Raw genomic sequence first — 16,274 nt, forward strand, 5'->3', positions numbered from 1 at the left:
TTCGATGCTGTCTCCAAAAGTGATTTTAAGAAATGATGATGATGATAGCCTTCTCTACTGATATGAATTTCTCTTAACTAGGCATAACGTAACATAAAATACATAAAATATTTTTTGGGAAATGAACAGTGTAATAACAGAAATTATGTTTCCTCCATCATCAAAGTATTTCTGCTCTGCTATCAATGAAATACAAAAATAAATGTGATAAGCACTGGTATATATACAGTAGGCTATATATATATATATATATACATATACACACATACATATACATATGTACTGTTGAAGAATAGAGATTCCTCTTTGTAGATTTGATAGTCAAAACAAAATATATTTTCACAAATATAGCTCATGTTCAGTTAGGAACTAACCCAATATTTTATTCAACATGTACTGTCATTCTGTTCTATTTTGGGTAAGAGTGGTAGGTTAATGAGGATACAAGCTTAAATGTATGTTAAATACTTAAATTTATGTTTCCCCCAAGAAATGCTTCTAGCACAAACCCTAATAATACTGTATATATCAGTTTTATTATCTGTCAGGGTTATTGGAATCCCATTCTCCGTCAGACTGACAGAGCAACAGTGCCAGTGATAAAACACAGTCAGTCTTATCACTCCGTGGTCTTTTATCATAGTGTCAGAAAGAATTTATCTGTTAAAGTTATCCAAAAGATGATACCATAGTCACATTGGGCCGTGACATGTGTAACCTTTTTGCACTGGGACATATATGGTTTCAAGAAAATAGAATACATATAGGCTACATTGAAAGCAGTTACAAATATTTTATCCTACTAGGCTACAATGCTGACCTCGTAGCCTATAGGTAACTAAAAGAATCCTTTAAAGCAGTTAAAATCAAAATCCCTACAGACGCTGAGATAGCTCCTGTGTGAGATGGTTTATGTCTTTTGCAGCCAATCTGCTGTCTATGTGAAAGACAAATTATTTTAGGAGGCTGTGATTAAGGTGTGCTGCCACATCAGTCTCCTGCTCAATGGCAAGGAAAGACTAAATCTGTGCAGCTTTAGTGACAGTCTGGATAGCCTGATAACATTTTTTTGTGTATCCATAAACCCAACTGCTTGACATAAAAATGAAAAAGTGCAGTGAATGATAGCTGTCATAGATTGTTCAGCTAGCATTACTTTAATACAGATTAATTGATTGTTATTTTTTCACGGTATTGCCAATAAACATATACTTGCTTTAAAACAAATATGTCTTAAAGAACAATTAGTAGTTGTTTTTTGTGACTACAGCAATAAGTAATATAATGCTTCATTATCAACAAACATGCAGGATGTGAAAATAAAAGATACAGACATATAAGAATGCAGAACATTAGTAACCTGGAAAGGTTTAGGTCTGTTTGGACAGCTTGTTTAGTTGCTCACTGTGAGGCCAGTTCACACTCTTTGGAGACCGGAGAATCTTTCTTTGCAGTAAGAGTTCTTATCAGACTTCAGATGCATCTCCACACACTGAGGTTAAAAACAATGCTGGCTTTGTTCAGGTCTGACTCCAGAGGATAGATGAATATATTTCTGCTATAGTTTGCAAAAGACACCATTGACATGTCACATAAGGACTCGTTTGTCATTTGAACCTTATACTTGGGGGTTATTTTGGAACATCTGAGTGAAACAACATACATTTACAATTACCACATGCTAACTAAAAAAAGTTTCTTGCTTCACACAGAAATTTTAAAGCTTTTCAATTGTATGACTTCACACTCACCCGTGCCCCTGTTTGCTACTGTCAGGCTAAAGCAATGATAATTTAACTAAAAGTACTCCTACTCTGATCTGTTTCATACAGCAATATCAGTTGCATTACCAGTCTTGACAAGTCACTGTTTCACATTAGGCTCACCAGTGTGCAGTAAGTAACTTCAGCATTTGGTACACAATTAGGCACATGCTGTGTGATATGGGATTGTGGCAACCGGGGCCCTTTTCCCATTGCATGCCTATGTTTGACTTGGAGTTTCAGCAGAAAACTATCACCTTATAAGGTGCTTTGAAAAAAAAATGCAAGGGTGCATTCTAGGCCATCCCAGGATGAGAAGGTTAAAGGTTTAGTCTCATGGCAACCAGTATCTAGTTGTTGTGGTGTCCTTGAAAAAGACATAAACACCTCTCAGCTGGAAGTGCGGTATCTCTTTGCCACTATTTGACTTTAGCGTTTACTCATGTGCATTACGGTTACATGAGTCCTAGCACAGCATGATGAGTGGCTTCTGTAAATTAATATAGTAAGACTTCTTTATATGGTCTAAACATGGTGAAGAAAAGCTTAAGCTGTGCATCATGTAATTGGTTTATACAACAAACCCATTTTATCATCATGTTTGCTTGCTTAAATTGTATGAAGCGTCTCTCAAGTGAAGTCTGGAATAAGGTGATTTGAGCAAAAGTGAGGGGAAGTCTTTTTCAGAATCAGTATCAGAATCAGTTTTATTGGCCAAGTCTGCTTTTGCATACAGGGAATTTGACTCCGGTTTTCTACAGCTTCACTCAAAAACAGAAAAAAGAAGTGCTTACATATATCACTCAAAAAAGAGAAATGTATGCCCAACAAAGTATGTCACAGCTATACAGAGTGTTATTATGACTGGATACATTTTGACCAATATGCAGTTGAATATGTATTTATACATTTATATTGCCCATCTATATAGCAGGACGTAGTGCTAATGAGAGTTAAGTATGTGAGAAGAGAGCCTGTCTCCGGTACTGGTTACAAGTCTGTCTTTTCACAAAGATAATGATTATCTTCACTGACAGTCCCTGGACACATGGCAGAATATAAAAGTACTACAAAGAGAGAGGGGGCTATTTACAAAGTGTCATGTTTACCTAACAAATGTCCGTTATTGTTAAGTGTTCATGAGAGAGATGGCCTGTGGGAAAAGACTGTTCCTGTGTCTGGGTGTGTGGAGTCTATGTGTACAAGTCCTGCAGGATGGGCAGGGGGTCACCAATCATTTTTTCATCTTTTGTAAACCTCTAGACACAAGCAGCCACTCTAATATAGTATAGTATTTCCCTATAACATGATCAATTGTAGTCTACACTATATGAAAATTATAGGGATTATTAATTATAAAGCTTATTGATGTTTGGCCCTGACTATTAATTGATATTCCTTGAAGGCAACCTGAGGAAAAATGAATATAACATGAGATTTAGCCTACTATGAGAGTCAGATAAGATTGCAAACCAAAACCTAAAATAGGCTACAATTTGGTGCCATTTGCATTTAAAACATATTTTCCAAAGCAGCTGGATGACTTCCCTATTTGTGTGATTTTGCTGCACTCAAGTGGACAAAAACATTACTACATGTGTATATTTCTCAAAATTGGCTGTAAATTTTTGTTGCTGTTTCTATGGTTAATCCTCAACTTAATGTAAACACGGGAAACCAGTATTATTACATGCTAATAGATGATAGCAGAGGTCTTGAAGTTCAACTCTTAAAACGTGCAAAACGTTTGAAACAGTTGAAAGGTTTGCATTTTTCATATTTTGGATGTAAAAAATCCCATGTAAATCATACGTTTTAAAAACAGGTGATTCAGCGATTCAACACTGCAATCACAGATGAGAGGCTACATTTAATTACCTTTTTTTCTTCTTTTTTTTAATTTTTATTAAATGTTTTTTTACCATGGATTTTACAGAGTATTGCTATGACGTAAGCGAAAGTGAGAACAAGACGAGTCTCGCGATATTTCCACCAGGGTTCAAAGTTGACATTGCCCATGTGTGCATGTTGCTGCATCTACTACGGACTGTTAGATACAGCTACAGTTTGCACTTTATTTATAAATATTTTAAATATAGACATTCATAATTCTGGCTTACGTTTTTAGAAGACTGTATATTTCGTCCACCGATGCTAGTTTTATTAGAATAATCTGCTCCGCACCGCGTTAGCTTCCGTAGCGTTAGTTCAGCTGATATGTTTGAATCCTTTAGCTGCATGATGGCTTAGCGTGACATGTTTAAAATCCGACCATTGTTGAGTGCCTTAGTTAACCACAAACTGACGTTAGAGAGAAACGGTAAGGAAACAAAGACGACATGACTGTCAATGCATTCAGTCTGCAAGCTGTAGATGAGTGTCTATTCCTGTACTATTTGTTAAATACCCTGTCGTTTTTTGTTTTGTTTATATGTGCAAATACGCTTACAGGGCATGCCATGCTGCACTACTACTAACACAAAGGTGGTAGTAAAGCAGGGCATCATCATCATTCTCTTTACAGGTGGCCTTCGTAAGTTACTTTGCATGATGAGTGAAGGATCCAGAGATGAACAGACGGCCAAGCTGCTGAAAAGAGCCAATGAGGAAAATGAAGACTCTGACGCTGAGAAAGTGAAGGATACAAAGAAACTAAAAGCGGAAGTGGAAACCACTGAAGATGAGAAGAAATATCCCAAAAAGAAAGTGGTCCTCCTCGTGGCATACTCTGGAAAGGGATACTATGGCATGCAGGTACATACTGTAGTACTTTCCTCTCTCGGTTCCAAGCACTTTCAGAGCACCAAGTCTTACTAAATTTAAATGCATTTAAATGTTTTTCAGAGAAATCCAGGAACCTCTCAGTTTAGGACCATTGAGGATGATCTGGTCACAGCACTTATTAAATCGGGTTGCATTCCAGAAAACCATGGCAACGACATGAAGAAGATGTCTTTTCAAAGATGTGCCAGAACAGATAAGGTATGTGTTTGTACAGATATCACAGCAGGAGTTAATTTCATAGCACTAGGCCAATAAGGGGATTTTGAATTTTTGTTGTTGGGTATTTTGTCAGTTTTAATGCGTAACAAGTGTAATGGGTGGTGTTGATGTTTTAACAAGCCATGATATGAGTTTGCTTAAATCGGTATTACTGGTATATCATTATGACAAACTGTGCTGGTGGTTGTCTATTTGAATATGTTTAGGGTGTGTCTGCAGCTGGCCAAGTGGTGTCTCTAAAGCTACGGTTAATTGAAGACATCATTGAAAAAATCAATGAGCATCTGCCACCGCAGATCCGAGTGCTCGGTGAGACATTGGTTCTCATAATCCAGTTTTATTGATTGGAGCTGAGAGGATGGGTTTTAACATTTTAACTTTTGTTCCAACAGGTCTTAAACGGGTGACCCAAGGTTTCAATTCCAAAAACAACTGTGATGCTCGTACATACGCCTATATGCTTCCAACTGTGGCCTTTTCCCCAAAAGACTATGATACTGGCAATATAGCAGCCTTTCGCCTTGAGCCAGAGACACTTCAGAGGGTGAACCGTCTGTTTGCTCTCTACAAAGGCACCCACAACTTCCACAACTTCACCTCTCAGAAGGCTCCAAGTGACCCCAGTGCCCGCCGCTATATCACAGAGATGTCTTGTGGAGAACCTTTTATCAACAGCAATACTCAGTTTGCAGTGATCACTGTACGAGGCCAGAGCTTTATGCTGCACCAAATCCGGAAGATGATCGGCCTGGTGATTGCGGTGATAAAGGGCTATGCGAAGGAAGACGTGATGGAGCGGAGCTGGGGACAGGAGAAAGTGGATGTGCCCAAAGCTCCAGGACTGGGGCTGGTCCTGGAGAGGGTTCACTTTGACCGGTACAACAAACGATTCGGAGGTGACGGGCTGCATGAGCGGTTGGATTGGGAATGCGAGGAGGAGGCAATCAAGGCCTTCAAGGAGGCTTACATCTACCCCAGCATTGTGGAGACAGAGTGTCAGGAGGGCTCCATGGTCAGCTGGATGTCCACACTTCCTATCCATGACTTTGAAGCTTCAGCCACAGCCACTGACACACAAGACAATAAGGACCAGAAACAGGTATCTGGAAGCCATAATAGAGTACCAATGTTTATTTAGAACCCTGATGTTTGACATTAACAATCCATTTTGTTACGTATTCTTAATCGTTGTTGCTCTCCTTTTCCCCCAGGACAATGCAGATGTAGGAAATGACTCCGATTAGGTCACCCTGCCTGCTGTAAGAAGATGTTTTTCTCACCAAAACATTCTTTCTTTGTTAAATATTTGCTTTCATTTTAGTATATCTTCCAAGTTGGACTTTTTTTTTAGTGGTATTCAATTCTGCTTCTCTTATACAAATGTTATTAAACAAATGTGACAATAAAGCCTCTCTGTTCTCTATTGTACCCTGCTTGTTTCCTTGTAACAACTGCGGATGCCCTCCGCCAACCTGTGTCTCAGCCCCATTAGTGCTGGTAGTTAAGCTGTTGACTCTTTGTCTTGTAAGCAGACTCTTAAGGATAGGTTTGGGTTTTTTGCAATGCAATATCCATATGTACGTCGTAAAACTTACTGGTTGCTGTCCGTACTGGCTGTGAAGCAAATACACAAAACCACAACTCCACTATAAGATTAGGGACAAAATCCACTGTCCAGGTTCTATGCAAGAATGCATTTTAAAGTTCAGCTGAAGCTGATACGAGACTTCCACACTGTTAGCCTAATTAAGTGTCTATATTTTGTAAAATCTAAGTGATCAGATATTTATTAGGCATAATTTGTATTATGCCTTTTTTGTTTAAAATGTTCATTAAAGAGCACATTTTTCATGCCCTGTGTCTTCAAATCTGTATAGCCAGTTTAATGGTCTTTTTTGAAATTCTATTTGTGTTTGTAAGATTATTGATAAATCCTCTGACGCAAACCTTAGAACATGCAGCTAATTTAAAAAAAAAAAAAAACTGAAAATGGAATGAGAAACTTGAAGTATAATTCCTTTTTCTATTTCTATTTCCTATATGTTGGCATACTTGGAAAGTCAACATAGGACACTATAGCTTTTATGTCAGAGCTGCAGTAGTGAAGATGTGGTCTACATGGGACAGAATCTATTTTATGATATAGTTATTCATTACAGTTGAGAGGTACTCAATGTAAATATTTTTTGATAAAATGTTTTTAAACTGTGCTGCAGTGATTAGGTAGCTACTTTCAAGTGGTAAAATCTAAGCCAGAACTTCACCCTCCAGTCACTAGGAGGCGACACAAGTTGAGTGTTTGGGACCAGTGTTGCATTCACTGTCCTTTGGGCATACAGTAAAGCAGAACTCCCACCTCAACAATGATTGCACACATTTGCCATGGATATAATGACACTTTCACGGCCATGAAAGATAATAATGAATCAAAAAAAGTATGAAATGTGAAGCCTTATTCGGTAAAATTAAATAAAATGTTTTAATTTTATATTTTTTCACAAACTAATTTCTAAGATCTTCCATGATGTTTGAAATGAAACGTTTTTCGGATTCCTCAAATGTCACATGAACGTAGCATCACTCAGTCATGGCGCCGGCCAAGAAACGCAACGTGAGTTCGGCAAAAACAACAGAACAAAGTGTAAAAACAGCTAAAATTGACCTTAATACCAAAGTCGAGAGTATACTTGAAAGTAGAAAAAATGCCAACGACGTTTTTGACATCCTCGAGATCCTTCAGGTAAATATATGCAACTAACTTCTTGAGCAGCCCAAATGAATAACGTTACATGCTTGTTAGCTAACGTTAGCTGTATTGACCGACACCAAGCAGGATGTCACTTCTCTAGGCTACTAAAACAATACTCCTCATATGTTTGTACCTTCCGTGTCCTTTTGCAGTCAGCAAAAGAGAAGGATGTTGTCAATGCTGTCAATGCATGCAGCAAATTGTTCTGCACCTTATTGGAGAAGAAAGAGCTGTTTTTGGGGAAACTGCCCGGAGAGGAGGAGGCGTTGAGTGGTGAGTACAGGCTGATAATGCATTATGCAGCAATTAACCCGAGTTATGAGGTGGATGTTAACAACTTTCACACCAGCAGCACTGCTGTACCTACTGCTCACGAGGTTTGTGGGATATCGAATGAAACGTGTGTTTAAAATGACATTTAAGTATTGGCGTTACACATTTCATAAATATTCCAGCAGCCATGATTATTTATATATATATATAACGTTTTCCCATATAACGTTTTCCCTCCTCTGGGTTTGACTTTGTTGTACATCAGACTAGAACATGGTTGCGAATCATACCATCATTTAGTGTGTCTGTCTGTATCTTTTCTGGTTCAGGAGGGTATAGTGCTGAAGAGAAGTACCGCATGTTCATGCGACACCGTTACAACAGCTGTGTGGAGATGCTGCTTGAGCACCTGAGCCATGAACTTCACGGAGTCAAGGCGAGTTGACTGACAGCTTGAATGGAAATGGTGCTCACACACTAGACAAAGACCCATGCTGCTCTTAATGTAAAATTGTGGTTGAGCAGATACTGTAGTATGAAATCATGCTTTGTGTTAATTTCTTTAGTCACACATTTACTAAAGACTAACACATAAGAGAAGGGTCACATCAAAGTGAGTATGCACGACGAGACCTGTGCAGGAAGCTTTGTTCTTTCAGTCCGAATGGTTCTTTTACAATACTTCCTCTCTAAGACAGTATAGGTGTGTAGTGTGCATGGGCTTTTCACTTTAAAAAATAGGCACACTGTTATTACTGCCAATATCCTGGAGTCAACATCTTCCTTTTTTTTTTTAAGATTATTTTTGGGAATTTCTGCCTTTAATGGATAGGACAGCTGAGATATGAAAGAGGAGAGAGACATGCAGGAAACAGTCACAGGTCGGACTCAAACCCTGGACCTTCTGCGTCGAGGAATAAACCTCTACATATGTGCGCCCGTTCTACCAACTGAGCTAACCCGGCCACAGTCAACATCATCTTTGATAATAACATCTTGCCCTGTTAAATTAACTATCGTCTGTAAGCTGTTTTTTTTTTTTTTTTTCATTAAGAGAATCAAGTATTATGTAGTAAATTATTGTTTTTTATCTTGTGTACTGTCATTGTATAATCATGTCTGCCAATCATCATTTACTAATCTTTCTGATGTTACATTTAAAAACAAAACAAAACCAAAAAAACTAATTATCCATCAAGCTGTGCTTGGGGACCTGAGAAAGAAAATCAGGTTGTCTGTTTTTAAAAACAAATAACTGTCTGAATACAGGAGAGTGCCCTGTGCTGCCTGATGAAGTTTGCTGCAGGAGAAGGACAGCATCCCCTCGAGGACTTGGACTGGAGTGAACACTACAGCTTCCCAAGAGAACTCATCCAGGTAGGACTTTGTGTCACGCAAACCTGCTGGGAAAAATAATATCCTTTATCTGTTCTTTTGTGTGACTTCAAGAAGTCCCCCATGTTTTTAGCTAAGACAAGAAATAGACTTTTTTTTAATTTCAACTAGACGTTTTATAAACGATTTTGTCATTAATGGCATGTGCAGCTTCTGATATTTCTATTATTTCATGATCAGGCAGTGGTGAAAAGACTGCTGTCCAAAACTACAGACAACTCCCTGATGATCTCCAGATTCCAGGAGTTCCTTGAGATGGAGGATGTACGCTATTATGTCATGAGCTCCATCCGTGAGAATGTGGGCAAAGTCATGGACAAAAACAAAGGGGTAAGAGACCTCTGTTCAATGCTAGGATAATCTGCTGTAGCTGGGCTTGTTTGTTTCTTTAGTAAATATTACTTGGTTTGCTGAATGCTGTTGGCTTGTCTTGTTCTTATCAGGCGTTGGATCCCATATATCAGAACAATGTGTTCACCCTCATGTCCAACATCAGTGTACCAAGCCAGGAGTCGGAACTCACCAACTTTATGGTCAAACAGGAAGGTGAGACCTGCTTTTTGAACTGTGGGGAGAAATGGCTGTTTTGTTAGTTTAGTACATAAATGTTATTTGTTTTTTTGTTTTTTTTACAAATCATTAAACTGATGTATTTTCCCCCAGCCAAGCATGATGACTGGAAAGTTGCTAAACTGAATGTAAGTAAAATATTTTTAATCAGACATTCACATTTCTTAACTTTTAAATATTTCCTGAATACGATTTTAAATGTTGTACTTCATTACAGGAACACAAGCGTGTCTTTGAGAGGATGTGGCTGGGCTTTCTTAAGTATAAGGTATTATGAAAAAAATATTGACTGCACTATTATGCCTAAATGCTTTATTTTTTTATATTAAATGTATTCTCTGTACACATATGTGACACTGTGCCATCTCATTCCTCTGTTGTAGTTGCCAAGCAACATGTATAAAAAGATCTTGGTGATCCTCCATGACTGCATTTTACCCCACATGAGTAAACCCACACTGATGATTGACTTCTTGACTGCTGCCTATGAAGTCGGTAAGTTGTGCATGTGGCTTAGTAGTGACAATACTCCCAACAACTTCATGTGAGCTGACAATAACTACTTTAAAATAACCATAGTGGCATTTCTACATCTGGTCTCTGGGATGTATTATTTCTGTAGGGGGATGCTGGTAATCATGATATGGTATTTTGTCATGTTTTTGTTGAACAGGTGGGGCTATCAGCCTGCTGGCCCTCAATGGCCTTTTTGTCCTCATACATCAACACAACCTGTAAGTATTACATGAAAAATTAATTAATTTGGCCACTTTAAGTAGTCACATTAATTACAGTAAAATGTTTTTGAATTGCATAAATACTGACAATATGTTGTGTGTGTTTGTTTGTGTTTTTACAGAGATTACCCGGATTTCTACAAGAAGTTGTATAATCTGCTTGAGCCTTCTGTTTTCCATGTGAAGTACAGAGCACGCTTTTTCCACCTAGCTAACCTCTTCCTTAGCTCCAGGTAAGATCATTCATGCTACACTAAAGTGTTTTTTCCCCCTCAGTTTATCCGCATTGTCTGCATCTGTCCTCTTGGAGCACTGGACAGGTGTACAGTTGTAGTTAATACTATTTCCAGTTGACCTGCAGTGCCTGAGTTACAGGTTAAATTTCCCATTATAACCACACCTTTGATTGGCCCCTGATGAGCCCCACTGATCTAAATGGAGGTCAAGTGATACTGCTTATCTAATTCAAACTGACTGTATCTGGGATATTTAAACTGGTTACCTAATCATTTCCTTTCCACCACTCAAGATAATGACATACTATCTCAAAAAGGATAGATGTATTAGTAACATACATGCTCTATATGCTTTTGTGCATTCCTCCAGTCACTTGCCAGTGTACCTAGTGGCTGCGTTTGCCAAACGCCTGGCTCGTTTGGCTCTCACAGCACCGCCTACAGCCCTCGTCATAGTGCTGCCCTTCATCTACAACCTGATCCGTCGCCACCCATCCTGCAGAGTCCTTATTCACAAGCCCAGCACAGAAGATGGTGAGCGTCAGTCACTCTCCTGGTTGAAATGAATAACTACTCAAACTGTCAGTCTGGGTTTTAGATTCCCTGTCTGAATCATTATATTTAAGAAGCTTGTGAGAATTTTACTGTGATGTACAATCTTCTTCTACAATCCAGGGAAGCATTTTAGGATATATGTTGATGTTTGTTTCTATTCATAATTACAGAGCCTTTGGAGGACCCATATCTAATGGACGAAGAGGATCCTGCTAAGTGCCGTGCCTTAGAGAGCAGCTTGTGGGAGATTAAGGTGTGTACCGCAGCATGTGATGGTTTTGGATTCACAAATGAGTCATCCATGACACTGACTACAACTGAGCTATGCCTTGTGTCAGCCAAAGTTTTTGTCATGATTGGAAAACTAGATGAAGGATTATCAGATACATTGAGTCTGTTGGCGCTTACCCACTGCTAGTACCAGCTAGGTTCGGCTCGACCGCGGTGCCCCGTCCTCCTTTTTCCATTGCAGATTTAGTATCGCCTCATGAGTGAGGCGAGTGTAGCTGTTTGTCATAGCGACGCTATGGTGATGAAACTGCCATGACCTAACGCGACACACAAGCAGAACGTCGAAGGTGTGTTGTTTTTGAAAAAAAAAAACACCGCTGGCTAAACAATTTAAAAATGGTGGGTTTGTTCAGGACACCCCCGTCTGTCGCTAGCAATGATGACACAGTGATTAGTGACTATTCTCTCCGACCAATCAGTAGTCTGCAGGTTTTCACTTCACCTTTTGGTATCGCCTCAGCTCGCTTGGAACCTGGACGGAGGTGATACTAAAAGTACGTGTTGGCAGGTACCAGGGACTTTTTTTCTTAATGGAAAACCAAAAAAGGCGAGTAGAGGCGAGTTGAGCAGGTACCATGTAATGGAAAAACGGAATAACTTAATGGAAGCATACTTAATTTCAAATGAAAGTTTACATTCTTTTCTTTGTTTTTCCTGTAGACACTGCAGAAGCATTACCATCCAGATGTGGCCAAAGCTGCTATGTCGATCAACACACCTCTGTCAGAAAAAGAGGATGACATCAGCGAGGTGCTGGAGATAACAACATATGAGGTGATTTGACGCTTCCAAACATAGAATTACACAATTTTGTCTGTGTGCATAGAAACTAAATGGAAGTTAACTCTAATAATACTAATAGTCATCTGAGAAGCATGAGTAATATGTCCCTTGTTCTTATCCCCAGCTGATGGAGAGAGACCTGAAGCAGTCTCAGACCAAGAGTGTCCCACTGGAGTTTGAAACTGCCACACAGTTACTAAAAGGAGGGGCTAATGTGTTAGGACAGCACTTCTGTCTGGATTAAAACAAAGTGTTGCATTCACAGCGTGGTATGCATTTCTTGGACCGGCTCATCAGTCAAGGTGAATGTTTACAGCTGTTTGGCTTGAACAGGAAGTATGGACAGACCACTCTGAGACCAGCTACAGCAACAAGAAAAACAGAAATGCATTTGATCTGGAGTTATGTTTTTCTCCATGAAAATTGATGTGAAACTATTGTACATTAGTAAAAACCTTTTCCATAGCTCATGGTGAATAAATCTCTTTGTTTCTATTGGGCTCATTTTTTGGGGTTTTAAATGAAAATGGTTACACATTAATGCGATTTAGCTGAAGTTCTTACTCCCATTTAAATTTTTGTACAAGTTTGAGTACTGTACAAACTGGGGGGGGAGGGGTAAAAATATTGGATTTCAAGTTATCAGGGACACGACTTCAGCTGAAAGCTAATCTGTGTCAGCTTAATGTGTAACATTGCAATCTTTTGCTAACAGCCTAACCACTTATAAGGCTAACGTTATGGCTAATGAGGCAAAGTGTGTGTGTGTGTGTGTGTGTGTGTGTGTGTGTGTGTGTGTGCGCGCGCGTGTGTGCGTGCGTGCGCGCGCGCGCGCCGGGGTTTCTGCTAACGTTATGAAGGATCTGGACAGTTGTGACACCCCCATGAGGTCAGGTATCTGCTCAAATATCGTGTGTACAGGTGAGAGACTTATCAAATGGTCTTTTCCATCTTCTGTCCGTGTTCCGTTCCCTTGTTAAGTGTGCCATATGGTCACACAACATGCAGCCTTGGGTACAAGCACGCCATGAGAGAAAAATCTGAACCATAACTGACTTCTGTTTGTAAAGAGCAAGTCATATCCGGGTTGTCAAAGGTACGCAACGTTACAAATGGACACGCTAACGAGCAGAACACATTAGTGTAGTACTGTAGTTCACTGATACACAGCATCCCTGCAGTTTTGGAGTGTTTGTGTATTTTATTTAGTTTTTAGCACTGGACTCTGCCAAAACTGGGAAGGTGAGAAGCCAGCAGAACAGAAGATCACTGTGAAGAGGATGAGGGAAATAGACGAGCATCACCAGGATGGGTAACAATCTTTCAAAGTTATTAGTAACAATATACAGTATTTTACCCCAAATATATTTCACTGTATTTAGTTCATGATTTTTATGAAAATGTACAGTCTTTCAGGTGCAACATTATATCTTTTAGATATACTTTTTTTTATGGATATGCAAACTGCAGTTTTAAAGTGTTTCTCTAGTTGCTGAAACTCCAGACTACAAAGTGCATGCATTGTAAGCTTTAGACACATACATATCTTGAAGCACTGCTCCAGCTTTTTTTATGAAAATATTTTGCAAGAGGAACTTCTTTAGTTTAAAATGATGCGGCAGCCCCATAACTGAACTCTACTTCCCATGACGTCTAAAATGATAGGTTGTTTAATTGGGTATGGCTATGTGCTCAAGTAGGATATTAGTGCAACAATAACAATTGCTCAGAATCAAGCTGAGTTACTACATAGTGTCACAATAGTAAGGCTGTCTTCTTCAGAGGGAGATTACATACATAAAAAAGCAGTGTTATCATGAAATCAATCATAGTAATGGGCTGATAGAATAATTAATAGGTAGATTGCAAATGAAAAACACCATTCAGGCCTGGATAATGACGCACACATGCATGCACAGCACCCTCCTCTTACCTTGATAAATCTGTGAGAGAGATGCTTACCGCTGCAGGTTCATTGGCAGGATGGGACATTTCTGCATAAATCTGCAGGACTCCTGAGCTTCGTGTGTTGTTGTTGTTGTTGTTTAGTCTGTCTTTCTGCTCCTCCAGTCCCGGGCGAGGAAATAGATGCTGTCCAAGGTGCGTCAGCAGCACGGAGAAGCAGTTTGAGCAGTTGGCTGATGCTCTAAAGAGAGACAGGGGAAGAGGGAGCTGATTAATTTGACATTTTTCTTCCCGTTACCTCGTGAGAAAAAGCAAGTATGAAAACAAATCACTCATATTTCTTATTTGTCCATTAGTTGCTGACATTTTATTGTTGATAGTATCCAAAAAAATATGTTTTTAAGTATAACTATTTAAATAATTTTTCAAATGTGATCTTGTTCTGCAGTTTTTGTTTATTACAAAAGAAATGCATTAGTCTAAAAGTCCGAACACAGATGATCTACTGTGTGATGATGCAGCAGAAGAGTCATAAGTCAAATCTCCTGAGGTACAAGCAGCATTAACCTTCTTAACCTTCCATGTGTCACTGTATAGTAATAACTGTGTATTCATGTGTGTGCGTTTTGCACAAAGGTACAAAACAGGACAACATAGATGGGGATTTAGCACTGACTGATAAAATTAGATGTTTTTCCCGCAAACCCCCCCCCCCATCATTGTGTTGCTGTGATACAGTAATCCTCTCTTATGTAACTGAGTGCCACTCTCTCTCTCTCTCTCTCTCTCTCACTGAACACACACACACACACACACACACATGGAAACAAACATGTATGTACCAATCAGACCAGTCAGCACCTACAAATGCATGTAGATGTATTGATGCAGGGGGCAGCAGTGTTAAATTGGAAATTGTTGCTGTCAGGGATTGATCACATACGTACACTAAGTAATAAGTAATGTGTTTTTAATGAAAGAAGATGAAGAAATTGTACAGTAAGTGCCACGAAACTCTTTGCTAAATTTGTATTATTTTCTATGTGCTTATGTTTTCTCAGTGCAGTTGCACATTTTTGTTCGCTTCATTAAAATAAATTAAATTACACATTGTTTTGGGTGGCAGTCTACCAAAATAAAATTAATTGTCAGAATGAAAAAAAATTACATTGAAAAATTTAAAGAAACATGATAAAATGCAATAGTAGATATGCTGAATGTAAAGTAAATACTTTAATGTAATCTGCTCACAGTACATTTATATTGCACACATTCAGTTTTATGTTTTGGTTTTGTTTGTGTGCATGTGGTTCAGTAAGTGTATGTTTGTATGGAGGTGTGAGGAGAGTGTGAGGTTTGCAGTGTGACTTCAGTCTGTGTAATCTCTGGTTGTGTGGGTTTTGCAGGTGATAATGCGGGATCACACGTCCGGTGCTAACGTGGAGGAGCGGCTGAGGCAGTCTCATATGGAGTTACAGTGGATCCAGAGACAGCTGGCCATGCTCGCTGCCAGAAACCTACACCGTCACCACCTGCACACCAAGGGCAAGGTACTGTGGTACCACACACTGTAGGCCTGTGTTTCTACTACTGCTACTACATGATAAGAGTACTGTGATCAAACTTTATGAGGGGGAAATTTGCCCTCGAATACTAATCTTGTCTGTAAGAGTTTATATTCCTAGTAGCCATGATTGAAATCATCCTGTTACTAACATAAAACAAACTTCCTTTGTTATTAGTCCACTTGAGAGGGGGGATCTGGGGATAAAGCACCACATTTATGGGCTGTCCTTAGAAAAAAGGAACATCTGCTTAACCTAATCTGACAGATCTTCATTACACATCATAATGACGTAACATTAGATGCTGATGTTTTTAGAGTTATCGACTTTCCTCCACTCGTGATGATGGAGTTGCTGATGCAGTTTGTTAACCACCTTCTCCAATACATTATTTACAACACAGTACTAAGTATCTGCAATGGCAGTAATTGTGGTGTGTAGCTTTTTAA

At 39.1% G+C, this 16,274-nt stretch overlaps 3 protein-coding genes across 8 annotated transcripts in view; all 3 read left to right on the forward strand.

The window, feature by feature from the left end:
* The first annotated feature begins 3,975 nt into the window (after positions 1–3,975).
* Positions 3,976–6,194, forward strand: pus1 (pseudouridine synthase 1). 2 transcript variants are annotated; one of them, XM_031278023.2, is made up of 6 exons: positions 3,976–4,083; positions 4,248–4,517; positions 4,608–4,745; positions 4,973–5,075; positions 5,159–5,865; positions 5,978–6,194. In XM_031278023.2, exons 2-6 carry the CDS (start codon positions 4,311–4,313, stop codon positions 6,008–6,010), a joined length of 1,188 nt encoding a protein of 395 aa, XP_031133883.1. In that variant the 5' UTR covers positions 3,976–4,083; positions 4,248–4,310; the 3' UTR covers positions 6,011–6,194. The 2 variants fall into 2 exon arrangements, with proteins under 2 accessions (XP_031133883.1, XP_031133882.1); XM_031278022.2 differs by having other exon boundaries at positions 4,020–4,083; positions 4,288–4,517.
* Positions 6,195–7,311: 1,117 nt separating this feature from the next.
* noc4l (nucleolar complex associated 4 homolog) lies at positions 7,312–12,831 on the forward strand. The gene is made up of 15 exons (XM_031278021.2): positions 7,312–7,506; positions 7,668–7,788; positions 8,118–8,224; positions 9,058–9,165; positions 9,364–9,513; positions 9,627–9,729; positions 9,847–9,881; positions 9,971–10,021; positions 10,137–10,248; positions 10,427–10,487; positions 10,613–10,723; positions 11,097–11,260; positions 11,452–11,534; positions 12,233–12,346; positions 12,480–12,831. The coding sequence occupies exons 1-15, from the start codon at positions 7,354–7,356 to the stop codon at positions 12,597–12,599; spliced, it is 1,593 nt and encodes a 530-aa protein (XP_031133881.1). The 5' UTR covers positions 7,312–7,353; the 3' UTR covers positions 12,600–12,831.
* A 424-nt stretch (positions 12,832–13,255) lies between these two features.
* Positions 13,256–16,274, forward strand: part of si:ch73-287m6.1 (RIMS-binding protein 2) — a 76,086-nt gene continuing 73,067 nt past the window's right edge. The window contains exons 1-3 of one of the 5 annotated variants that reach the window (XM_031277871.2): positions 13,256–13,667; positions 14,426–14,455; positions 15,667–15,810. In XM_031277871.2, coding sequence (XP_031133731.1) covers positions 14,444–14,455; positions 15,667–15,810 — 156 coding nt within the window. In that variant the 5' untranslated portion in view covers positions 13,256–13,667; positions 14,426–14,443. Of the gene's footprint in view, positions 13,668–14,087; positions 14,576–14,794; positions 14,811–15,101; positions 15,260–15,666; positions 15,811–16,274 lie in introns of those variants that run through there. The other 4 variants (XM_031277878.2, XM_035998446.1, XM_031277872.2 and 1 more) reach the window with 4 other exon arrangements.

Source organism: Sander lucioperca, chromosome 1 (assembly GCF_008315115.2).
Source record: "Sander lucioperca isolate FBNREF2018 chromosome 1, SLUC_FBN_1.2, whole genome shotgun sequence".
NCBI classification, from domain to species: Eukaryota; Metazoa; Chordata; class Actinopteri; order Perciformes; family Percidae; genus Sander; species Sander lucioperca.